The sequence below is a fragment of the Chiloscyllium punctatum genome, chromosome 14 (assembly GCF_047496795.1).
Source record: "Chiloscyllium punctatum isolate Juve2018m chromosome 14, sChiPun1.3, whole genome shotgun sequence".
Lineage (NCBI taxonomy): Eukaryota > Metazoa > Chordata > Chondrichthyes > Orectolobiformes > Hemiscylliidae > Chiloscyllium > Chiloscyllium punctatum.
The window spans coordinates 11,632,165-11,657,515 of NC_092752.1; the positions used below are offsets into that span (position 1 = coordinate 11,632,165).

At 43.7% G+C, this 25,351-nt stretch overlaps 1 protein-coding gene across 1 annotated transcript in view; it reads left to right on the forward strand.

The window, feature by feature from the left end:
* The first annotated feature begins 290 nt into the window (after positions 1 to 290).
* LOC140485596 (probable E3 ubiquitin-protein ligase HERC4) overlaps positions 291 to 25,351 on the forward strand; it is a 45,564-nt gene continuing 20,503 nt past the window's right edge. The window contains exons 1-14 of the mRNA XM_072583884.1: positions 291 to 733; positions 5,445 to 5,604; positions 8,233 to 8,306; positions 8,396 to 8,617; positions 11,110 to 11,201; positions 12,959 to 13,086; positions 15,161 to 15,267; positions 16,510 to 16,574; positions 18,726 to 18,853; positions 20,572 to 20,631; positions 21,752 to 21,857; positions 23,313 to 23,502; positions 24,282 to 24,466; positions 24,583 to 24,696. Coding sequence (XP_072439985.1) covers positions 514 to 733; positions 5,445 to 5,604; positions 8,233 to 8,306; positions 8,396 to 8,617; positions 11,110 to 11,201; positions 12,959 to 13,086; positions 15,161 to 15,267; positions 16,510 to 16,574; positions 18,726 to 18,853; positions 20,572 to 20,631; positions 21,752 to 21,857; positions 23,313 to 23,502; positions 24,282 to 24,466; positions 24,583 to 24,696 — 1,851 coding nt within the window. The 5' untranslated portion in view covers positions 291 to 513. The remainder of the gene's footprint in view (positions 734 to 5,444; positions 5,605 to 8,232; positions 8,307 to 8,395; positions 8,618 to 11,109; positions 11,202 to 12,958; positions 13,087 to 15,160; positions 15,268 to 16,509; positions 16,575 to 18,725; positions 18,854 to 20,571; positions 20,632 to 21,751; positions 21,858 to 23,312; positions 23,503 to 24,281; positions 24,467 to 24,582; positions 24,697 to 25,351) is intronic.

Here is a 25,351-nt window from a genome sequence, read left to right on the forward strand (position 1 = left end):
ACAACAAGAACAGAAATTGCTGGGAAAGCTCAGCAGGTCTGGCAGCATCTGTGGAGAGAAATCAGAGTTAGTGTTTCGGTGATGCTGCTAGACCTGCTGAGCTTTCCCAGCAATTTCTGTTCTTGTTGTTGAGTATTTCCAACACTTTGCTCTTGTCTCACGCACAAAAACATCACGTTTCACACGACACAGCGTTTTGCTGGTAATTTTTTTCTGGTAATTTTCCATTTTCGTTTCTGATTTCCAGCATTCGCAGTTCTTTTATTTTGTTGGAAACAATCGGTGGGTTTGGCAACATCTGAGGAAGAGAGAGAGACTTAGCGTATCAATTCTTCCCAAAAGCGATCTTTTCAGGGCGACTGGAGAATAAAGACGCGTTAGCTGATTGGTCTGATGCAAAATATGTTTTTCAATAGTGCCTCTTTCGGAGAGAGAGGCACAGTGTGCGTGTGAGATACAGGAAGGAGGGACAGGACTCTGGGTGAACGGTCACAGGCTGCGAGCGGACAGAGCATGTTGTGCTGGGGGTCTGGCGCTTCCCACCAGCTGGGATTAAAGCACCAAACCAGCTCAGAGCTGCAAGAGGTGGAGTGCCCGCGGAACCGGGCGGTGAAAGCGGTCTGCTGTGGAGAAAGGCACTCGGTGTTCCTCGTGGACGATGGCACCGTCTTCACTTGCGGCGAGAACGAGAAGGGGCAACTCGCGAGGCAGGAGAGCGGACCCCCCTCCATCGGTAAGGTGTCAAACTGGGCTGGGTGCAGGAGACGCTGCAAACATTCCGCACGCCCTCGGTATCGCTCAGTTCCCAATCCCAATCGGACACTCCAGTTGTCACAATGTGCAACAGATTGGTTCGCTTATTGCAGGTCCCTTTAGCCCCCACCCCGATACTCCTTGTGGGATATTGTGCGGAAAAGAAACTAACTCATGACAAATCCAAAGACAATTGACTGCGCTCATCTCGGTTTAGTTTTGATACTCGAGTCAAATTAAAAGCCGATTTGCCCAGCTGGGAGTTGGAGTCTTCAACACTCCCCCCTTAGATATCCACTTGCACAGTCACTGCCAATGCTTTCGCTCCCTATCTTTTCAGTTTCGTTTTCTCCCAGAGTTGCTGCTTCCAAAAGCTGTCTTGAGCGCAGTAGTTTCGATACACAACTGTCATGTGCAGAGTTCAAAGTAACACATTGTTACAGTGACAGCAACCCCAGCTGGGAGTTGGAGTCTTCAACACTCCCCCCTCCCTCCACCCCCACCCCACTCTCTCTCTCCCCCCCCCCTTCCCTCCCCCTCTCCTCTCCTCCCCCTCTCCCTCTCCCCCCCACCCTCCACCCTCTCTCTCTCCCCCCTCCCCCCTCTCTCCCCTCTCCCCCCTCCCTCCCCCTCTCTCTCCCCTCCCTCCCCCCTCTCTCTCCCCTCCCTCCCCCCTCTCTCTCCCCTCTCTCTCCCCCCCTCCCTCCCCTCCCTCCCTCCCCTCCCTCCCCCCTCTCTCTCCCCTCTCTCCCCCCTCTCTCTCCCCTCTCTCCCCACTCCCTCCCCGCTCTCTCTCCCCCCTCCCTCCCCCTCTCCCTCCCCCCTCTCTCCCCCTCTCTCCCTCCCCCTTCCCTCCCCCTTCCCTCCCCCTTCCCTCCCCCCTCTCTCCCCCCTCTCTCCCCGCTCCCTCCCCCTCCCTCTCCCCCTCCCTCCCCCCTCTCTCTCCCCTCTCTCTCCCCTCTTTCTCCCCCCTCCCCCTCTCCTCTCTCTCCCCCTCTCTCTCCCCCCTCCCCCCATCCCCCCTCTCTCACCCCCCTCCCTCTGCCCTCTCTCCCCACCCTCCCCCCCCTCTCTCTCCCTCCCCCTCTCTCTCCCTCCCCCTCTCTCTCCCTCCCCCCTCTCTCCCTCCCCCCCTCTCCTCTCTCCTCCCCCTCTCCTCCCCCTCTTCTCCCCCCTCCCTCCCCTCTCTCCCCCCCTCCCTCCCCTCTCTCCCCCCCTCCCCCTCCCTCCCCCCTCTCTCCCCCACTCCCCCCCCTCCATCCTCCCCCCCTCCCTTCCCCCCTCCCCCTCTCCCTTCCCCCCTCCCCCTCCTTTCCCCCCTCCCCCTCCCCCTCCCTTCCCCCCTCCCCCTCCCCCTCCCTTCCCCCCCTCCCCCTCCCTTCCCCCCTCCCCCTCCCCCTCCCTTCCCCCCTTCCCCCTCCCTCCCCCCTCTCCCTCCCTCTGAGGTGGTTTGGTGCTTTTATTTTCCTCTGATTTTGCCCACAGAGAAGCAGTCAGCTTCAGTTTGGCTATTTCTTGCAATGACACATCAGAGATTGGAAATTCACCCAGTCAGGGAGCTTCAGCCAGACTGCCATATTGGTTAACATTACACAAGTGCCAAGACCATTCTGATCAGAGCAGCCACAAAAAAGAGTGTGTGGGAGGGCAGCACCTTCTCAGTGACATAGCTTAGCAATCTTGCAACTTCTCCAAACCCAGGCCCTCTAAAAGCTAAAAGGGAAACAGCAGCTGATGCATAAGGACATCACAAACTATAAGGCCTGTTCATGTTGCACACACCATTCTGATAATAGACAATAGGTGCAGGAGTAGGCTATTCAGCCCTTTGAGCCAGCACCACCATTCATTATGATCATGGTTGATCATCCACAATCAGTAGCCATTTCCTGCTTTATCCCCATAACCCTTGATTCCACTATCTCTAAGTGCTCTATCCATCTCTTTCTTGAAAGTATCCAGAGACTTGGCCTCCACTGCCTTCTGGGGCAGAGCATTCCATACACCCACCATTCTCTGGGTGAAGATGTTTCTCCTCAACTCTGTTCTAAATGGCCTACCCCTTGTTCTTAAATTGTGTCCTCTGGTTCTGGACTCACCCATCAGCAGAAACATGCTTCCCGCCTCCAGAGTGTCCAATCTATTAATAATTTTATTTGTCTCAATCAGATCCTCTCTCATCCTTCTAAACTCAAGAGTATACAACCTAGTTGCTGCAATCTTTCAACATATAATAGTCCAGCCATTCTGGGAATTGGCATTATGAACCTACGCTGCACTCCCTCAATAGCCAGAATGTTCTTCCTCAAATTTGGAGACTAAAGCTGCACACAATACTCCAGGTACAGTCTCACCAGGGCCCTGTACACTTGCAGAAGGACTTCTTTGCTGTTCTAAGAATCCATCTTGGAGGCACTCCACAAACTCCCATTCTTGGGGTCTGGTCCCACTCTGATTCTCCCAGTCTACCTGCATGTTGAAATCCCCCATAACAACTATAGTAATACCTTTGCGACAGGCCAATTTCAACTCCTTATTCAACTTATACCCTACACCCAAACTACTGTTTGGGGGCCTGTAGATAACTCCCGTTAGGATCTTTCCACCCTTAGAATTTCTCAGCTCTATCCATACTGACTCTACATCTCCTGATTCTATGCCCCCCTCGCAAGGGATTGAATATCATTCCTCACTAACAGGGCCACCCCACCCCCTCTGCCCATCAGTCTGTCCTTTCGATAGCATGTATAGCCTTGAATATTCATTTCTCAGGCCCTGTCCACTTGAAGCCACGTCTCAGTTATCCCCACAGCATCATACCTGCCAATTTCCAACTGAGCTTCAAGCTCTTCCACCTTATTTCTTATGCTTCGTGCATTCATATATAGTATTCTTAATTTGTTACTCCCCTCTCCCTTCCTATCAATCTCTACTTCACTTGACCATACTGTATGAACTCTTCTTGAGTTTTCTGCTCCATTGATTCTGTTGTCTGTCTTAACTTCTCTTATTCTCATTTTCCCTTTGACTTCATTCTTAAATTTCCAGTTTGACCCCTCCCTCCCACTACTTAGTTTAACCACACCTGTGGTTGCAAACCTGCCTGCAAGAATGCTGGTCCCCCACCTATTAAGGTGTAACCCATTCCTCTTGTATAATTTATCCATTTGGTGACTTGAACTATGTCACCAATCCTTCACTGTCACTGAAGCAATATCTTGAAACAACCTTCCCAGCAGCATTGTGGATGTCTATAAACACTAAGGACTGCAACGGGTCAAGAAGGCTGCTCACCTTTCTCAAGGGCAATTAGAGGGATGGGCACAAATGCTGGCTTAGTTAGTGGTGCCTCTCTCCCATGAATGAATTTTAAAATATTGACATAGTGTTGTAAGTACTAAGAGTTAAGACAAAGTAACATTCACACCACATAAATGCCAGGCAATGATCATCTCCAATAAGGCACAATCTAACCACATTGCCTCTTGACATTCAGTGTGATACCATCACTGAATCCCCAACTATCCATAGCTGGGGATAACCATTGAACCAGAAATTGAACTGGATCAGCCATATAAATATATGGCTACAAGATCAGGTCAAAGGCTAGGAATATTGCAGCAAGTAACTCACATTCTGACTCCCAAAGCCTCCCCAACATCTACAAGGCACAAGTCAGAAGTATGATGGACTACTTCCCACTTGAGTGCAGCTCCAGCAACACTCAAGAAGCTTGATACCATCTTGGTCAAAGCAGCATGTTTGATTGGCGCTTCATCTGCAATCATACACTCCCTCCACCACCAATGTTCAGTAGCAGCAGTGTGTATTATCTACAAGAAACACTGCAGAAGTTCACCAAAGATCCTGAGACAGCACCTTCCAACCCATGACCGCTTCCAAGAGAAGAACAAGGGCAGCAGACAAATGGAACTAGTAACATCATCTGCATCTTCCCCTCCAAGCCACTCCCCATCTTGACCCAAGGGTCACAGAATCATAGGGGTCTACAGCACAGGAAACAAAAAAGCATTTCAGCCCATCAAGTCTGTGCTAGTCAAAAACAACCATTTAGCTGCTTTAATCCCATTTGGAAATATATCACCATTCCTTCAGTGTCATTGGATCAAAATTCTGGAATTCTCTCCCTAATGGCATTGTGGATCCACGTACAGCACATGGACTGCAGTGGTTCAAGAAGGAAGTTCACCCCCACCTTCTCAAGGGCAACTAGGAGTCTGCAATAAATGTCAGCTCAGCCAGTGATACCCATGTCCCATGAGTGAATAAATACTATAAGAATGTGATATTATCAGAATCAGTATGTTTCACCTTTTAACCAACCACCACCAGATGCTCTGACAGCACACATATCTCTAATCTTTTCCACTTCAGCTCAATTGCATAGAGAGCCAATGTGTGTGATAAAGGCATACAGGGTAAGTAGGGAAATGTTTCATCTGAATCTTCAGAGCCTGCATGTGTCCATATGTTCAGAGGGCATTAGGAAATTTGGGAATTCTTAACTCTACTGTTGCCAATGATTTTAGAATCAAATGATGTGGTTGAGAAAGGATCTCATAATAAACTTATTTACATTGTTTATTGATTGTTCTGTAGTCAATGTAATTTTCAGGATGGATAATGTATGCATGTCACATACATAAGTTGTGTGTGTGTTTTTTTTACAGGACAGGTAATGGCTCTAAGCACAAAGAAAGTTGTCCATGTGGCATGTGGCAAGCATCACACCTTGGCCCTTTGTGAAAATGGATCTGTCTTTGCCTGGGGAGCTGGAACCTATGGGCAACTGGGCATTGGGAGATGTTGTGACATTGTTTCTCGTCCAAGGTATGACAAAATAAGTCCAGACTGGATAAGCATAGTCTAATGCTTACATACCTGTTGTAAACTGAACACCAGATGGTTCTCTAAACGGAGTACATATATTGTTACAATTCCAGACCAAGGTCTCAGTAATATTACTTAGGTTACTATTTGACAGAATACAGAGCTCTGTAAATTACAGCAGAAAGTGTTGGAGAAGCTCCATATCTGGCAGCATCTGAGGGAGAGAAAAACAGACTTAATGTTTCTTAGAAACACAGAAAATAGGAGCAGGAGTAGGCCATTCAGCCCTTCAATAGCTCCGCCATTCATTATGATCATGGCAGATCACCCAACTCAATAGACAGTTTGCGCTTTTCCCCCATACCATTTAATCCTTTAGTCCCAAGTACTATATCCAACTCCTTCTTGGAATCATACAATGTATTGCCTTGACTGCTTTTTGTGGTAGTGAATTCCACAGGCTTAACACTGTCTAGAGAAGAAATTTCGCGTCATCTTCCTAAATGGTTTACTCCACTCCTTTAGACTGTCACCCCTGGTTCTGGACTCCCCCACCATCAGGAACATCCATTCTGTATTGAACTTGCTCAACTTTCAAGTCTGTTTCAAGTCCAATATGACTCTTTGGAGCAAGATTCAAACACCATTCCCCACCAAAACTGGTGTTTCCCTCATCTTATGTCTGAGTCTGTTGTAGGCTGATGGCATGTCTAGTGAACAAAGCTGAAAATGTGTTGCTGGAAAAGCGCAGCAGATCAGGCAGCATCCAAGGAACAGGAGAATCGACGTTTTGGGCATGAGCCCTTCTTCAGCCTGAAGAAGGGCTCATGCCCGAAACGTCGATTCTCCTGTTCCTTGGATGCTGCCTGACCTGCTGCGCTTTTCCAGCAACACATTTTCAGCTCTGATCTCCAGCATCTGCAGTCCTCACTTTCTCCTAGAAGATTTATGTCTAGTGAACAACTCCATTATTGTTGTATCATTTGTCTAGTGGGATAGTAGATAGTAAACTAAATAAGTCTCTTGTCTTCCAGTTCCTGCATTTCTATGGAAGTCAAGGAATCCAATAGAAAAACAGAACCAATGATTGTTAGCTATTAATAGTTTTCAATCTGGTACAATTATATCGTCATCTTTGAAATAAAGCACATTATAGTGGGTTTCCCACAGACTGCGAAACTTGTAAGGTGCTGAAGAGAGATTGTAGGTGCTATGTTCCCGGTGATCTGCTCCTTTTCAAGCATTTCTTCATGTTTATAGGCAACGGAATAGAGTCATAGAGATGTACAGCACGGAAACAGACCCTGTCCAACCCATTCATGCCGACCAGATATCCCAACCCAATCTAGCACTCAGCCCCTATCCCTCTGATGTCGAATAGAAACATCAAGACTGTAGCCAAATATGCCGATTGCACAAAAATAGGTGGAAAGACAACGTACGACAGAGATACAAACAGGTTATGGGGAGATATTGATAGATTAAGCAAAAATGTGGGTAAATGGAGTATCATGTGGGAAATTGTGAAGTTTTTTTATGGACAGAAGAACGAGAGAGTACAGCATTATTTAATTGGAAGAGAAAAATTGCAGAAAGGGACTTGGGGGTGCTTGTGCATGAGACACAGAAAGCTAGCATACAAATGCAGGAAGGCAAATCGAATATTGGCCCTTATTTCAAATGGGTTGGAATGCAAAGTTAGGGAAGTCTTTCCTCACCTATACCAGGTGCTGGTCGAGCACTTCTGGAGTACTGTGATTTTGGTCCTCTTACTTAAGGAAAGGGGATAGTTTAGAGAAGGTTCGCTACGATGGTCTCCTGATAGAGAAAGATTGGTTCATGAACAAAGACTACATAGGCTGGGACTCTACTCATTGGTGTTCAGAAAAATGAATGGTGATCTGATTGAAACAAATAGGATTCTTAAGGGGCTTGCTGAGGTAAATGCTGAGAGGATGTTTCTCATTATGGGAGAGTCTATGACCAGAGGGCAGAATAAAGAGGTGCCAATTTAAGAGTGAGGTCATGGAATCATAGACTCCCTACAGTGCAGAAAGAGGCAGTTTGGCCCACTATGTCCCCCTGCACCTGCCAAAGAGCATCCCACCCAAATCCATCCATCACATCCTATTCCTATAACCTTGCACTCCCCTGTAAATCCACCTAGCCTGCATTTCTCTCATACTAAGAGGCAACTTAGCATGGCCAATCCACCTAACTTGCACACCTTTGGGTGTGGGAGGAAACCAGAGCACCCGGGGGAAACCCGCACAGACACTGGGAGAAAATACAAGCTCCACACGTGCAGTCACCCAAGGCTGGAATCGAAACTGAGTCCCGGATATTGTGAGGCAGCTCCGAAATGAGGAGAAATGTCTTCTTTCAGAGGGTTGTGAGTCTTTGGAACACCTGCTACAGAGCATATTTAAGGCTGAGATAGGTAATTGTTGATCGGTGGGGGGAATGAAGGGTTGAGGGGAAAACGCAGGAAAGAGAACATGGGGAATATTACATCAGCCATGATCTTACAGAATGGAGATACAGGCTACCTGCTGATGTCAACTACTGCGTATTCTTCACATACTTTGTTTGGAAGAGTTGAAAGAAATACCTTTCTTTGATTTGCAGGTGGGTAGAATTGGCCAGCATTCCGATAGTGCAGGTTACATGTGGCCGTTACCACTCACTGGCTCTTTCCAAAGGTAACACATTATTACTGATCACAATGAAGTTTTCAGCGTCATGCCTATCATTGGATTGTCTAATGGAAAAGTTTGTCCATTCTCTCTAGGTGGTGCTGTCTATTCCTGGGGACAGAATACTTATGGGCAGCTAGGACTCGGCGAAGAAGTATACAGCCAGCTACAACCCAGACATGTAATCTCTCTCACTGGGATTCCAGTGGCTCAGATTGCTGCAGGGGGACGGCACAGCTTTGTCCTGTCTCTCTCTGGGGCAGTGTTCAGTTGGGGAAGAAATAATCATGGACAACTGGGGCTCAAGAGCACAGTGGGTAAGAACATGCTAGAGCACATTTTCCCCTTGAAGTTAATCAGATGTCACTAAAGATATGAGCAGGATCAATCAAATGGACTTCTTGTCAACTCATGACATTAGGTCACGCTCATAACTTAGAGACATAGAGTCATTGAGATGTACAGCACAGAAGCAGACCCTTTGGTCCAACCCATCCATGCCGACCAGATATCCCAACCCAATCTAGTTCCACCTGCCAGGACTTAGCCCATAACCTTCTAAACCCTTCCTATTCATATACCCATCCAAATGCCTCTTAAATGTTGCATATGTACCAGCCTCCACCACTTCCTCTGGCAGCTCATTCCATACACATGCCACCCTCTGCGTGATAAAGTTGCCCCTTAAGTCTCTTTATAAAATTAAGTTTCTTTATAAAATTACAAAAATATGAAAAATAACATTACAACAACAAAAACAACAACAATAAACCAACTACTATACTACTCTACAAAAGAACTCACAACTACACTCATTACACATCAATAAATAAATAAGTAAATAAATAACGCTGCTCGGCATAACAGGACCTCAGCTCTCAACCTTCGAGCGCATCAATTATTAAACCCACGTTTGCTCGAAATTCTTTCTTTCAGGACATTCGGCTAATTAAACCAAACCATCATGGCAAGACAAAAGCCCTAATTAAAATAACAGACATATCTGCTTCCAAAATATCAAAAAGGGTTGCCATGTCTTATAAAAATTGTCCGTTTTCTGGTGCACTATGTTTGTAAGAAAGTCCAAAGGAATGTGTTCCATATTCCACCCTAACAGACTCAGGGGTTTTCAGACACCCAGCTGTGAGCTGCCTTCTTGAATAGCTGCAGTCTTTCTGGTGTAGAGAAGCTGATAGATATGATGAAGGGAGTTCCAGGATTTTGACCAATTGACAGTGAAGAAAAGACAACAAAGTTCTCTGTCAGACTGGCATGTAGCTTGGAGGGGAACTTGCAGGTGGTGGTGCTCTTAAGCATCTGCAGCCTTTGACTTTCAAACTGGTAGAGATTGAGGTGTTGGAAGGTGCTGTCAAAGAAACCTTGGTGAGTTAGTGCATTGCATGTTGTAGATGGTACACAGTGCTACCTCTGTGCTTTAGTGGTAGAGTGTGTGATTATTGAAGGCAGTGGGTGTCGTGGTAATCAATGGGAATACTTTATCCTGGATGGGGTAAAGCTTCTTGAGAGTCGTGAAGAGGACCTAAGAAGCATACAACGAGGTATAAAAAGGTTTAGTTAGTGGCAAAGATCTTCCAAATGGAGTGCATTGGGAGAAAGGGTGAAATAATCCATGTTGGCAGAAAGAATAGAAAAGAAGCATATTATCTAAATGGTGAGAGGTTGTAGAGCCCTGAGAGGCAAAGAAATCTGAATGTCTTAGTGTCTAAATTGCAAAAGGTTAGCATACAGGTAAAGCAAGTAATCAGGAAAGCTAATAGCATTTTCCAATTTATTACAAGGAGAAGTGAATGCAAGAGTAGGGAAGTTATGCTTCAGTTATATAGGACTTTGGTGACACAGCATGCAGGGTATTGGGTACAGTACAGAAGGATGCTAATATGTTGGAAGCTATTCAGAGAAGATTTATTAGATTGTATCAGGAATGAGCAGATTGTCTTTGGAGAAAAGGCTAGACAGGCCAGGCCTGCATCTTCTGCTGTATAGAAGAGTCAGAGATGGCTTAATGAAACTTATAAGATCGTGAAAGGACTTGACTGAGGGCATGTCAAAAAGATATTTCCTCTTGTGGGAGAATCTAGAATGAGGGGTCATAGTTTAACAATAAGGGGTCACCCATTTAAAGCAGAGACATTGAAATGCTTTTTCTCTCAGAGGGTTGAGAGTCTTTGGCATTCCTTTCCTCAAAAGGCTGTGATTCAGAATCTTTAAACATTTTAAGGCAAAGTCAGATAAATCCCTCACCACCAAGGCAGTGGAAAGATTATCAAGGGTTTGTAGAAATGTAATGGTGAGTTGAAATTAGATCAGCCATGATCTTACTGATTGGCAGAGCAGGCTTGAAGGGCTGAGTGGTCTCCTCTTGTTCCTTTTTTGTACAAGTGTTATTACAGCTCCGCTTATTCAGACAAGTGGAGACCATTCCATCACACTCCTGACTTGTGTCTTGTAGATGGGAGTAGGCTTTGTGGAGACAGAAGGTGAGTTACACAGCATTCCAAACCTTGGAGATGTATTTGTAGCCACAGTATTTATATGGCTGGTCCAATTCAGTTTCTGGTCAAATGGTCAACTCCAAGATGCTGATTTTGTTGGATTTGGTGATGATAATGCTATTGAAAGTAAACTTTTCACTATATCTGCCAATGGCAGGTTAGCAGTCCTTATAGTTTATCACCTTCCTTCCCTGTTGCTGGTTTGGTGGAGAGTGTGACACCAACATTCTGATTGGTAAAACTGCTGAATGCTAACTAGAAATCTTCATTACTAAAGCATGTTGTCCTCTCAATAGATAAAGTCAGCCCGTGTCGAGTGAAACAAATGAAGAAGCACAGAGTCACATACATCTCTTGTGGGAGTCAACATACTGCTCTATTAACAAAGGTATTCTTTAGTCAATAAGCTTATAGGGCTCTTCTCAACAGTAACTGGCACACTCGAGGTTTAGAAGCAAAGTGAAGTGATTAATTACCAACTTACTTCAGCATTTAAATACAAAAAGTGTTATTGAGGTGGTTGTCATGAACTGATCTATTAGAAAAATTACTTCAGTGAAACTTAAGGGCATTATTACCAGAACCAGCTCTCATGGACCTCAAAAGAGGTGGTTTGTTAGAGGCGGGTTGATAGTTTAACCACAACGCATGTGTATGTAAGACCAGGTCAGGACCGGTGAATCCTTTTCCAAAAGGACATCAGTGAACCAGCTACATTATTGCATAGGGTTGTTCATGGTTTCATGGTCACCATTACCTAGATTAGCTTTCAGTTCCAAATTTTAATTTAATTCCTAATCAGTGCAAGATATTCTTTTAGGGTGGCATGGTGGCTTAATGGTTAGCACTGCTGCCTCACAGTGCCAGGAACTTGGATTCGAATCCATGCTCGGGCACCTGTCCATGTGGAGCCTGCACATTCTTCCCATGTCTGTGTGGGTTTCCTCAAAGATGTGCAGGTTAGTTGGATTAGCTATACTAAATTGCCCCACAGAATGCAGGGAGGTGCAGGCTAGGTGATTTGGCCATGGGAGATGCAGTGTTAAAGGATAGAGTGAGTCTGGGTGGGATGCTCTTTAGAAGGTCGATGTGGAGTCGATAAAGCGAGTAGGAGAAAGTGTGAAAATGGCCTCCTTCTTCAAAGACCACAATTTCCCCTTCAACGTGGTCGACGATGCTCTCCACTGCATCTCCTCCACTTTCCGCACCTCCGCCCTTGGACCCCGCCCCTCCAATCACCACCAGGACAGAACCCCACTGGTCCTCACCTTCCACCCCATCAACCTCCAGATACATCGTATCATCCTCCATCATTTCCACCACCTCCAAACAGACCCCACCAACAGGGATATATTTCCCTCCCCACCCCTATCAGCGTTCCGGAGAGACCACTCCCTCCGCGACTCCCTCGTCAGGTCCACACCCCCCACCAACCGAACCTCCACTCCCGGCACCTTCCCCTGCAACTACAAGAAGTACAAAATTTGCGCCCACACCTCTCCCCCTCACCTCCCTCCAAGGCCCCATGGATCCTTCCATATCCATCGCAAATTTATCTGCACCTCCACACACATCATTTACTGTATCCGCTGCACCCGATGTGGTCTCCTCTACATTGGGGAGACAGGCCGCCTACTTGCGGAACGTTTCAGGGAACACCTCTGGGACACCCGCACCAACCAACCCAACCGCTCCGTGGCTGAACACTTTAACTCCCCCTCCCACTCCGCCAATGACATGCAGGTCCTTTATATTTTTATTGATGCAGATCATTGCTATACATTTTTTGAGGCTGAATAGAAATGAACTCACATTTAGAATTAAAAACTGTAAGTGCTGAAGAGACTCAACAGGTCTGTGGAAACAGAAACATACATTTATTCTTAATAATAAGCTTCAGTTCAAAGAATCATGTTGGACTCGAAATAATTATTCAGTGCTGCCAAATCTGCTGAGCCCTTCTAGCACTTTCTGTTCATTTATTTCAATTTTCTAGCATCCACAGTGTTTTGCTTTTGCATTTAGAATTAGTCCCTGCCCCGACCCAAAATGTATGGGAGGGAGCTTCTGGATTACCACTCCTGTGTGTGTGAAGAAGTGTCTTTTGATTTGAACCCAAATGGTGTAATTCTGATTTCTGTGTAGAGTGGAAGCGTGTTCACGTGTGGGGAAGGAAGAGCTGGGCAACTGGGACTGAGCACGAAAGCTGATGTGAACACCTTTCAGAAGGTGGAGCAAATCAAGGACGAGGTTTCGCAGATCGCCTGTGGCAGGTAAGTGGCACTGGATCCTTGACAAACAGTTGGCTTTAAGAAGGTTCACTCGGCTAATCCCGAGAATGGAGGAATTGTCTTATGAGCAAACGCTAAATAGGTTGAAACCGTATCCACTGGATTTTAGAAAAAATGTTAGGTGTGGGGGGTGTCTGGTGAAACCCAAAATATTAAGTCTGATTTCTCTCCACAGATGCTGCCAGACCTGTTGAGCTTTTCAACAATTTCTATCTTTGTAGATGCTGGAAATCAGAAACAGTTCTTTCAGTTTTCTATTCTTTTATGCTGCTGCACTGTGATCACAGGATATTATGTCATAGCAGAGGGAACCGTTCCAGAAACATTCCCATTTTAAGTGTGCTTTAGCTTCGATTGTTTAATGCTACCGCTCTTGTGATAATGGCATGCAGAATGCTCAGTCTCCTAACGCTAATCTTCGCTTTTATTCAAACATAAAACACTAATTACTTCTGATAATCATACCTCAGACAAAAGCAATCTGTGGAAACCTGAAATAAAAGTCCCATGTTGTCATATCTTCCAGCCCTGACTATTTCACTTCATTTCTGGTTGGTTTCTCATTTTCCTCCATTCATGAATTTGAGTTCATCAAAATTGGCAGTGATGCTTGTCTCTTACTCCCATCAACCACTATACTTGATGACCGACCTGGGTTCCTAGTCTGCATTTAAAAATTCACAATCCCATGTGCAAATCCTTCCTAGGATTGGTTGTAAATACTGGGCTAGCCACAAGTCATAGAGTCAGAGAGATGTCTGTTTCTTTAGAAAACAGTCCCTTCAGTCCAACTTGTCCATGCTGACCAGATATCCCAACCAAATCTAGTCCCACCGGGCAGCACCCAGCCTATTTCCCACCAAACCCTTCCTATTTAAAACCCATCCAAATGCCTCTTAAATGTTGCAATTGTACTAGCCTCCACCACTTCCTTTGGCAGCCCATTCCATACACGTACCATCATCTGTGTGAAAAAGTTGCCCTTTAGGTCTCTTTTATATCTTTTCCCTTTCACCCTAAACCTATGCCCTCTAGTTCTGGACTTCCCCACCCTAGGGAAAAGCCTTTGTCTATTAATCCTTTCCATGCCCCTCATGACTTTATAAACCTCTATAAGGTCACCCCTCAGTCTCCGACATTCCAGGGAAAACAGCCCCAACCTATTCAACCTCTCCCTATAGCTCAAATCCTCCAACCCTGGCAATATCCTTGTAAATGTTTTCTGAACCCTTTCAAGTTTCACAACATCTTTCCGATAGGAAGGAGATCAGAATTGGACGCAATATTCCAACAGTGGCCTAACCAATGTCCTGTACAGCCGCAATATGACCTCCCAACTCCTGTACTCAATACTCTGACCAATAAAAGAAAGCATACCAAATGCCTTCTTCACTATCCTATCTATCTGCGACACAAGTTTCAAAGAGCTATGAACTTGCACTCCAAGGTCTCTTTGTTCAAAAAGACTCCCTCAGCCTTTCCATTAAGTGTACAAGTCCTGCTAAGGTTTGCTTTCCCAAAATGCAGCACCTCACATTTATCTAAATTAAACTCCATCTGCCATATCTCGGCCCATTGGCCCATCTGATCAAGATCCCATTGTAATGTGAGGTAACCTTCTTCGCTGTCACTACATCTCCAATTTTGGTATCATCTGCAAACTTGCTAACTATACCTCTTATGCTCATATCCAAATCATTTATATAAATGATGAAAAGTAATGGACCCAGCACCGATCCTTATGGCACTCCACTGGTCAGAGGCCTCCAATCTGAAAAACAACCCTCCACCACCCTCTGTCTTCTACCTTTAAGCCAGTTCTGTAACCAAATGGCAAGTACTCCCTGTATTCCATGAGATCCAACCTTACTAACCAGTCTTCCCAGCCTATCAATCAAATTTTTAAAGAGTAATCCAGTGATCATTTGGCTGGATTTTATTGTGTGTATGACAGGGGAACATCTAAACCTGTCATCCAAATGCAAGGTCGGAAGCAATGCACCCACTGTGTTACTCGAAAACAAACTGATGTTACTTGCTGACTTGTATTCTTTAGCTATCACACCCTCGCCTACATCCCATCCTCTGATCTTGTGGTTTCGTTTGGTTTTGCAATTCATGGGAAGATGGAGGAAAATTCAACAAACAATCACATTCATGCAGGTACCACCGCAATTCATTCCAAACTTTACTTGTAGTTTGACTGCAGATGCTGTTTATGTCAAATTTGCACTGGTTACTAATTCTTCCTGAGTCTCGTCATCATTTCCTCTTTTCTCTTCCTGAATATAATTTATCTGTGGCTCAGTGATAGTACACTGTGTGTCTAACTTGAAGTCACCCTCTAGGAGTTATGTATGTTCCTCAAGGCTGATAAATGAAAACCTGCATCCCTGCTTGGTTAGAATTCAAAGATCCCACAGCATTATTTCAAGAAGCACTGTAGAGTGATCTCATCCTGAACAATATTTAATCCTCAGTCAGCATCACAAAAACATTACTCACAAACACACTGTTATTTGTGGAAGGTGCTGAGCACAACGTGACTCTCTCAGTTTCTACATTACATCTGTGACTATGTTTGAGGAAAAACCTGGGGTTGGTTAGCTCAGTCAGCTAGACAGTGGGTTTGCAATACAGCATGATACCTCAAAGTGTGGGTTTAATTCCTGCATCAACTGTGGTTCCTACCAAGGTTCAACCTTTTACTTTGCTTGATGGGCGCTCACCCTTTTTGATTAAAACACTACCAGTGATCTTGCTATGATGAAAGAGCAGCCTTATAATCTGATACGTGACTTTACATTTTAAAAAAGTGCTTTTGGACATCTTCAAGTCTGTCCTTACATGTTAATTAAAGATGAAAATGATTTTAAATCATCAATTTTCCATCCAGAAATCACTGAAGATGTTAGTCCAGTATTGCTACTATCTGATTTTCAGCCATGTCTTCAGATTTCTCCCTTCCTGTCTGGTGTCATATTTGCATTTCTCTCTTTATTCATCTTTGGCTGAACAACCCACAGCATTGCTTATATGTATTCAGGAAAAAGCTCAATGTCCCCACTGCGTTCATATATAGACAAGGACATTTGCAGCTACTGAAACAGATTGGCTCCACTGAGTGATAGAAACATACAGCCTTGGGTGTGCCAACATCTCTGATGGTTTACAATGGAAAAGCCTCAGCCAAGTCAATACCCTGAGGCAGAATATTCATGCCCAAATTTAAAAAGAAAGCAGATTAAATTTACAGTAGATGATAAGTATTTTCTCTCAAATGCTCTAAAACATCACTTCTATCAGGATTCCACTGGTGTGATCACATTTTCTGATATACTTGCTGGGTTTGCTTTGTTACAGTGAGAGTGTGTCTAATTCCACCAAAATATTTCTTTCTTGTAGAGTTACAGAATGCCAAAATTTACAAGATTTTTGCAGGACCAAATTCCAGTTTCATTCAGACTCAGGTAAGCTCACTAGCTGTCCGCATGGTTAGATGTTAATATAAACTGACCTTGTGTTATAGTCCTCAACTCGTGAGACATGAAAAAAATATTTTCTAACCAACCTGGTCAGAGATGTTCTTTCACACTACTGAGAGAAGTGGGACTTGAACTCAGGGCTCCTGGATCAAAGGTAGGGATACCACGACTGCAAGCTGGTCTCATTTGACTGACTTGTGTAACTTGCCAATATCCTCAGAATCCCCATTTAATATGAAGAAGGTGGTGCATGTCCCTTAGTCCTCTCTTTTTATTTCACATTTTGTCATCCCCACATTTTCCTTCTGAGTGAGACAGTTATCCCCCGGCTGCTGTGAAGGGTGGATGTTAAAGATCCACTGGCACCATTTTAAAGAAGAGCAAGAGATTTATTCCCAGTATTCCTGGCCAATGTTCATCTGGTCACCATCACTTTGCTGTTTGTGGGAACTTGCCATGCCCAAAATAGCTACCACATATCTGCTATTATGAGAGAGTGCAAACTTAAAACATATCCATTTTGAATTTAGGACATTCTGAGACTATGAAAGGTGCTACATAAATGCAAACCTTTCTGTTTGCCCTCTGTCTTTGAAGACATTTGTTTACATCTTTGATGTGCTTCCATGGACTCCACCACCAAAAGAGCAATTAATATTGCCGTCCTCGAATGTCCTTCCTTCATGTGTATTCCAAGGTGATAATTGGGAAGACATATTTCAGTTGCTTGGTGCATCAGTCCCTGATCTTGATGTTGATCCATGGCCACTATGCAGCAGGAGCCATCTGTGGTTGTGATGTAGAGTTGCAGCCTCATAGCATTATCCCCCCTGCTGAGTCCACAAGGCGAGTGGTGGCACACCTTCCTTTGAACTGTTTGGGATTGGCCATTTGTAATCCTGGGGTCTTCCAGAATGGTTTCCTTCAACAATATCCCAGCTGGTACATTGGTCAGCTTGGTCATTGGGAGGACTAACTGTAAGGGATCTTTAAGGAAGAAGCCTGGAGAAAGCAGATGGCATCATCCCAAACTGTTTACAAGCGCTGTTTACAACAAATCAATCTCTATAACTCTGGCCTACTTTAATAATTGTGGTTTTATATCTGAAATGTTAGGCTTGGGTGGAAGAGGCAACAGTAAACTTGGTTTACCAATAGAATGGTACAGGGTGTTATGTGTGTGATTTATCTCACTGAATCAACAAGAAACACAAGGCCAATTAACTATATTTCAGGCTGAACTACAAGTTGTACTTATTTTGGGAAGCCGAATTATAGAAATGACAAATGAGACCAGTAGCCAGTAGGATGTAGTACTGAGCCCCCTGCACCTTAGGGATAATAATGCTGTGGATTTTGAGACACAAATTGAAGAGAAAGGGTGTCCATTCCTTGAAAGTGCTGTTCAGTGGTCGATGATCAAGGCCATCACATCATGCCCAATTCCCAGGGTGGAATCATAATGCCTTAATTTCAGCATTACATTGGCTTATTTGAAGGTGAAGGCAGAAAAGAAAGAGGTCTCCTTCGAAAACCAAAGCTTCCTTTTTCGACCACAGACAAACGCAGAGCACAGATACAAACCCTAGAGATCCACCAAGATTGTTACAAAAGCATGCAGTTGGCAGTTTGAAATAATGCTGCAAATGCTTTGAAAAAGTCCCAGCTGAGGAAGGGTCACTTGACCCAAAACGTTAATCCTGATTTCTCTCCACAGATGCCGCCAAACCTTCTGAGCTTTTCCAGCAATTCCTGTTTTGCTTCTGATTTACAGCATCTGCAGTTCTGTCAGTTTTAACAATAAGTTCCTTTGGATGTTTAACATGTTAGGTAAAATACCAGCTAATATTATATTCAGATTAAAGTATATTTCTTTGTCCTCATGTTTTGGCGTGCTTATGATTTAAACAGAATACTCATTGTTACACTGCTGGATGCTGGATTCATCAAAACTGTGATCAGTATCTCTCGTGCTTTGGACTCATTCCTGGGTTATATTCTACAATCAGTGACTTGCTGTCAAATATATCTTTGTATTTATTTAACCAAGGTCACACGGGTTACCTTGAATGAACTTGCTATTGCTATAGAAATCTCTCAGTTCACTGTTTAATTGCTGATGACTTGCCTTTGCAGCATCCAACGCCTGCAGCTGACTTCCGTTGCAGGGACAGTGCACAGCAGATTCTCACAATGAATGAAGCCATTGTCGACAAATGGATCAACACAACTGATTTCAGCAAAGAGAGGCGTGAAGCAGAAAAGTCAGCACTGTTTATATCGGTTCTATGATCTTGAAGTATTTTTTTAAAAGATGAATTCCCACACATATTGGAGCTATAAATATTGGGGTTTGCAAAGCCTGTGAAGGTGCAGCAGTGGATCACTGTAACGGCATGGTCTAACAAATAGAATTGTAGAATCCCTATAGTGCAGAAAGAAGCTATTTAGACCATCGAGTCTACACTGACCCTCTGAGCATCCCATGCAGACCCACTCTATCCCTGTATTCCCGCATTTACTGTGGCTACTCCATGTAGCCTGCACATCCATGAACACTACAAGCTATTCAGCATGGCCAGTCCGTCTAAACTACACACCTTTGGACTGTTGGAGGAAACTGAAGCATCACACAGACATGCAGATACAGGGAGAACATACACACAAACAGTCATCTGAGACTGGAATCAAACCTGGGACCCTGGCACTGTGAAGTAGCAGTTAGACAACAAGTCATTTTTGTCATGGAGAGGTAATCAAAGTTTGTGAGAAGATTTTTAGCTCGGGTGCTCGTTGTTGTGGTTCTGTTCGCCGAGCTGGGAATTTGTGTTGCAGACGTTTCGTCCCCTGTCTAGATGACATCCTCAGTGCTTGGGAGCCTCCTGTGAAGCGCTTCTGTGATCTTTCCTCCGGCATTTATAGTGGTTTGTCTCTGCCGCTTCCGGTTGTCAGTTCCAGCTGTCCGCTGCAGTGGTCGGTATATTGGATCCAGGTCGATGTGCTTATTGATTGAATCTGTGGATGAGCACAATCAATAAGCACATCGACCTGGACCCAATATACCGACCACTGCAACGGACAGCTGGAACTGACAACCGGAATTGGCAGATTCAAACCACTACAAATGCTGGAGGAAACATCACAGAAGCGCTTCACAGGAGGCTCCCAAGCACTGAGGATGTCACCTAGACAGGGAACGAAACGTCTGCAACACAAATTCTCAGCTCGGCGAACAGAACCACAACATGGAGAGGTAATATTGTTATATTAAAAGATGGGCATTGGGCCCATTGAACATGTGCCAGATCTATGCAAGAGGCGAAAGTGAGGACTGCAGATGCTGGAGATCAGAGTCTAGATTAGAGTGGTGCTGGAAAAGCACAGCAGGTCAGGCAGCATCCAAGGAGCAGGAAAATCAATGTTTCGGCTATCCGGTTAGTACTACTACCACCGGTCTTTCCCAGTTACTCTGCAATTTTGGTTTTCTTTTCATGTCCATATCTAGTTCCCTTTAGAAAATTACTTTTAAACCTGCCTGCATCATCCTTTCAGCCAATGCATTCCAGATTGTAATAGCTGAGTATGCACCTTTCTTCTTGTGACTTCTCACATGGTTAGCTCAATATTTTGGAGATGCCACTAAAGGAATGACCTTGCCAATAAGATGGCACGTTATGTTAAATCCAGGACTGCCTCCTGTGCTCCACAATAATAGCAAGCAAGCAGCATTTGCATATAATTGTCTCTCCTTTAGGTAACATTGGCTGCTAAGAATTTTGAAACAGTGGCCTAATAAATACTTTAAATATGAAAGGGTTTTAGTTAAAATAATTGATCAATGTCCCCTTTGTTGATCAGAAGACATTAAACACTCTACACGCACTCAATAATGTTTCACGTTAGAATTGTAATTTTTCGTTAGTAGGTATCACAGTTTTAAGTACACTTATTGACTGTTAACAATTTTTGTCTTTCAAAAAAGGGAAATTGAAATAATATTCTCCTCTTCATCCTGTGTCACTGGGAGCTTTCTGAAGCAAAGGTCAGTGGAACAGAAACAAAGTTATTAAGTTAATCTGAACAGCCATAGAGTCATAGAGCTGTACAGCATGGAAACAGACCCTTTGGTCCAACTCATCGAACCAACCAGATATCCTAAATAAATCTGTCCCATTTCCCAACATTTGGCCCACATCCCTCCAAACCCTTCCTATTCATATACTCATCCAGATGCCTTTTAAATGTTGTAATTGTACCAGCCTCCAACACCTCCTCTGGCAGCTCATTCCATACACTCTACATGAAAAAGTCGCCACTTAGATCCCGTTTAAATCTTGCCTCTCTCACCTTAAACCTGTGCCCTCTAGTTTTGGGATCCCCTCAATTTTATTATATCCTGAATTGTAAATACAATAAAACTATGTATTCTTGTCTTTCTGGCATTCATAAATCCAGGGCTGGCAAAGTGCTTCACAGCCAGAGAGATCCTTGTGATATGTTATAAAGTAGCAGCCAATTTGTATGCAGCAGGGTCCAGCAAACAGCAGTGTCGGAATGACCACGTCATTTGCTGAGATGTGAAGTTGAGGGATGAACATTGGCCAAACTACTGAGATAATTCCATCCCTTTTCTTCCAAATAATGTCACAGGAACCTTTATATCCAAATAAGAAGCCTCAGTTTACAATCATTTCTGTATTTCTGACAATGAGGAACTCCCTCAGCTGAACTCTGAAGTAAGAGCCTAAGTTGTGTGCTTTGGAGTCAGATATAAGCCCATGACCTCTGACTCAGAGATGAGAGTGGTACAATCTGTACAATGGCTGACAATGCTATAGAAGTCTTGTTGGAAAGCCACATGCTGGATTAGCACCTTTTCACTATAGCTAAAATGACATTTTTAATAACGATTTTACAGGAAGAAAACATTTTAGCCAATAGCCTTACCAAACCAAAAGAACAGCTCATTATATTGGTTCACTCCTTACTATCAAAGAGTGGTCATTCAAGCTTGAGAAGCAGCCATTCCACAAAATGTGAAATGTAGGATTTTGATCAGACTCTGCTTAAATGAAGAGTTTGGAATCATTTAATGTGCCAACTTTTTGTGTGATGTAAGATTATGTTACAGTTGTAGTAAAGTTTTGAAGCTTACCTTCTAGTGACGGAGACCAACCCAAAACAGGGACTGACATTTTGAGTGTTGATGTGGAAGCAGCCAGAGCATTATTTAGGAAGCTTACCAGAAATTACTGGATTGTCCAAACAGTTAAGTATTTATATTGTTTCATTAGGATGTATAACTGTTTCTTCTCATTATTTATTGGAGAATCATTACTTTGTGTAAAATGAGTATTCATCTTATAACAGTTAGATTTGTTAACTATGTCAGACTAATTTAAGTTATTAAAGTGGGAAATATAAAACCAAATGGAACTTCTTGTATTCTAAACGGAGGCTCAATGCTTCTTTAATGGAAAATGAGAACTTGAACCTGAGTAAATTATGTTCTCTCCCAGCTTTTCTTGTCCATGAGACCTACATCCTGCCTACATAACCCAAATTCCCACTGATCTGACCACCCAACTGGTCCTGAAGTTAGTGGTTGCTATTGGTTCCCTTTTCTCGGTTACTGCCTCTCTTGTCTTCCAACTTGTCTTCATCACTCTTCAGAGTAAGATCTCCCTCATTCCTACCATCTTGCGTCCCATCTCCAATCTCCCCCTCCTCTCCACAGTTGTTGTCCTCTTCCTATTTCTCATCTCCATGTTAATTCTCAGAAACCTTGTCTTTTAACATAACATCAACTCCTGCATGTAAGCTGATGACACCTACATCTATCTCACAACCAGCTCCCTCCACTGGGCCTGTTTTCTGGTCTAACAGCCAGTACCAGCTCAGCAGAAATGCCACCATAAACCATGTTCCATTCCTTTGCCTGGCAACTGTTTGAGGCTGAACCAAGCTGTTCACAACCTTGGTGTCTTATTGACTGAATCTCCAACCATGCATCTGCATCAATACTAAGACTGTTCATTTCCATCCTTCATGCCAATTGCTGCTGAAACACCATCCCTATGGTCATAGCCTCATAACATGACTATTGCAAAACACACCTGGCTGACACCCCATTTTCCACACTCTGTAAACTTAAAGCTCATTCAAAATTTTGTGGTCCGTATCTGAACTCTCACTTTGTCCCATTAATCATCATCTCTGCACTGACCCTGACATCGGCTCTTAATGAGGCCAGGCCTTGAGGTTAACATTCTCATTCTTTTACCTCCCCCTTTCTCTTTTACTTGTTCCAGCTGGAGAACCTTCTAAGATATATGCACTCCTCCATTTCTGGCCTCTCATGCAGCCCTGTTATTAACAGCTACACCACTAGTGGCCAGGCCCTCAGCTACCAACTCCAAAACCTGTCTGTCTCCTTTCCCAAGTAAGATGCTCCTTAAAACCTGTCTCATTGATCAAGCCGAGGGCTATCTGTCCTAATGCTCATTGTCAAATGTTATTCCATTTGAAGTGCCTGGGACTGTTTTCCTATATTAAAGTAATTTATAAATGCAAGTTTTGTTGCTGTCTGTATGAAGTGTTTCATGTGCTGCTAAGAATACTCTACAAATCTTTTTAGCTGTTCTTGATGAATTTTTTTTAAGTTAATGGAGTTTGCTAATTACGTGTTGGTTCACAATTTCAATTGGTGTACTTGTTTTACAGATTATTCCAAAACTGGCATGGCAATTAATCCCAAATCTTAAGAACTTGCGTCATGACAAAGAAGCACTGATGATTTATTTGATTCTGCCAGAGAGTTCCTTGATGCAATACAATGAAACTATGCAAGATATGCTTTCTGTCTGTGTTGGAGCCATTGAAAGGCTAGATGATGCTTCAAAAAACATTCTGAGTAAGAGGGTGGACAGCAATCCACAATGTAGCTGTTCTGAGCCTGTTCAGTGATACAAATTAAATTAGGTTTAGAGAAAATCAAAGGAAGAGTCTTAGTAATATATTACAGAAGGTACTAATTTAGGATAATTAGCAAAAGAACCAGAGGTGACATGAACAGAAATCTTTTAACTTAGGATGTAAGGACAGCCTGAAAGTGTAGTGGACGAAGATTCAATCATGGTTTATAGAAGGGAACTGGATAAACGCCTAAAGATAAAATATCTTAAATGTGCAAATTTGGGACTAACTGGCAAAACTTTAGAGGATGGGATGAATAGTTTTTGTCTGATCAATAACCATTCCATGATTTCAATGAATTGACCTTTAAAGTGCAGTAGGAAGTTTCAAAGACAGTGGAAATCTAGTTTGCCTCTGATTCTGCCAATTCTAATTTGCTTTGCGTGGACATAAGACCCTGCCACCCTGCAAATCTCAAATGTAAACAGCATTAAATCTCTAGTTTGTTAATTAGCATAACTATACAAACTGTCAGATGCGGGCAAACTGGAACAGGGATGCTATATTAAAGTATTCCTATCACTAAAAACATTTTCAGTGCATTTTTAAAATTTTTGTTTGTCATGCCATAGCTTTGTGGCTGGTGGGACCTGACCCCGAGGATGGCACACTACCACCGTGCGATAAGCCCCCCTACTGTACCTGTTTTATGTTACTGCTTTGGTGGCTGCTGATAGTTGCAGAGTTGATAACATTGTGCATTTTTTTGATATCCAGGAAAATGCTGGTCGACATTGAAGTCATCATATTTGAATAATCTTGTCCAGATGTATAGGTCTGCAGTCGTGATTCTCCTTACAAGCCTCCACGCCTTGATTATAGAATTGCCATGCCATCCTTCAATTAATGTAGTGGAAAACATTTTAAGGGAAGCCTTGAATGTTCTAGAACTGGTGTACCGTGTAAGTATCGGAAAGGCCAACCATAAATAAAACACTTGTACCATTTTCCACAACTTGCTGTATTTTTGTTTTTGAACCTAGATATTAAAGTCTGTTCTTCGTGAATTTTATCTCAGGCGAATATGGAAGCACAGCACAATATTCCACAAAACAAATTCTACATCGATGAAATTCTCCTGTTCGATGTTGGCTTCGACCTCATTAGATTTAGAGAGCATCAACGAATTATGGTAAGTTTCCAACAACGTCTCTACAGCAAACAATGATTTTAGGAAGGTTGTACTGTTTGGTTGCAAGTCCATTGGTCACTATCCATGATAGCAGACTCTTCCACACTGGGTGCAATTGAAGATGTAATCGTTGCTGGGTGTGATTGGATCTATCCTTCTCCTTTTCTCTTTTGTGCTAGCTGTCTCAATACTGCATCTCCAAGCATCATGATCCATGGCCTGGGCATCCACTGGTAATGGTTGATGTGGGACACAGAACAGAACTTCTCGAGAGAATCTGCTTTCTTTGTGTGCCTTATGTTCTATTGATCAATGGCCAGCTCACTATACAACACAGTCTTGGAGCCAATGACTGTTGTTCATCAGGGCAACATGACCAGCCCAACACAGTTAGCTTTGACAGAGGATAGTGATCCTGGCTGTTTCCAGGAATTCAGAGCTGGTGATGTCGTCCTGCTGGTGGATGTTAAGGATGCTGTTGAGGCAGCACTGATAGATGTGCTCTTGAAAGCATACAAAAAGGCAGCATGGGTGCAGGATTTAAGGGAACTGATGGGAATGGCAGCAATAGAGGCTAGATATGGGAGAGCCATAGGATACCACTGGCACTGAGTGTAAGGACGCAGAAAGTGAGGGCAGTGAGTTGGTGGGGAGA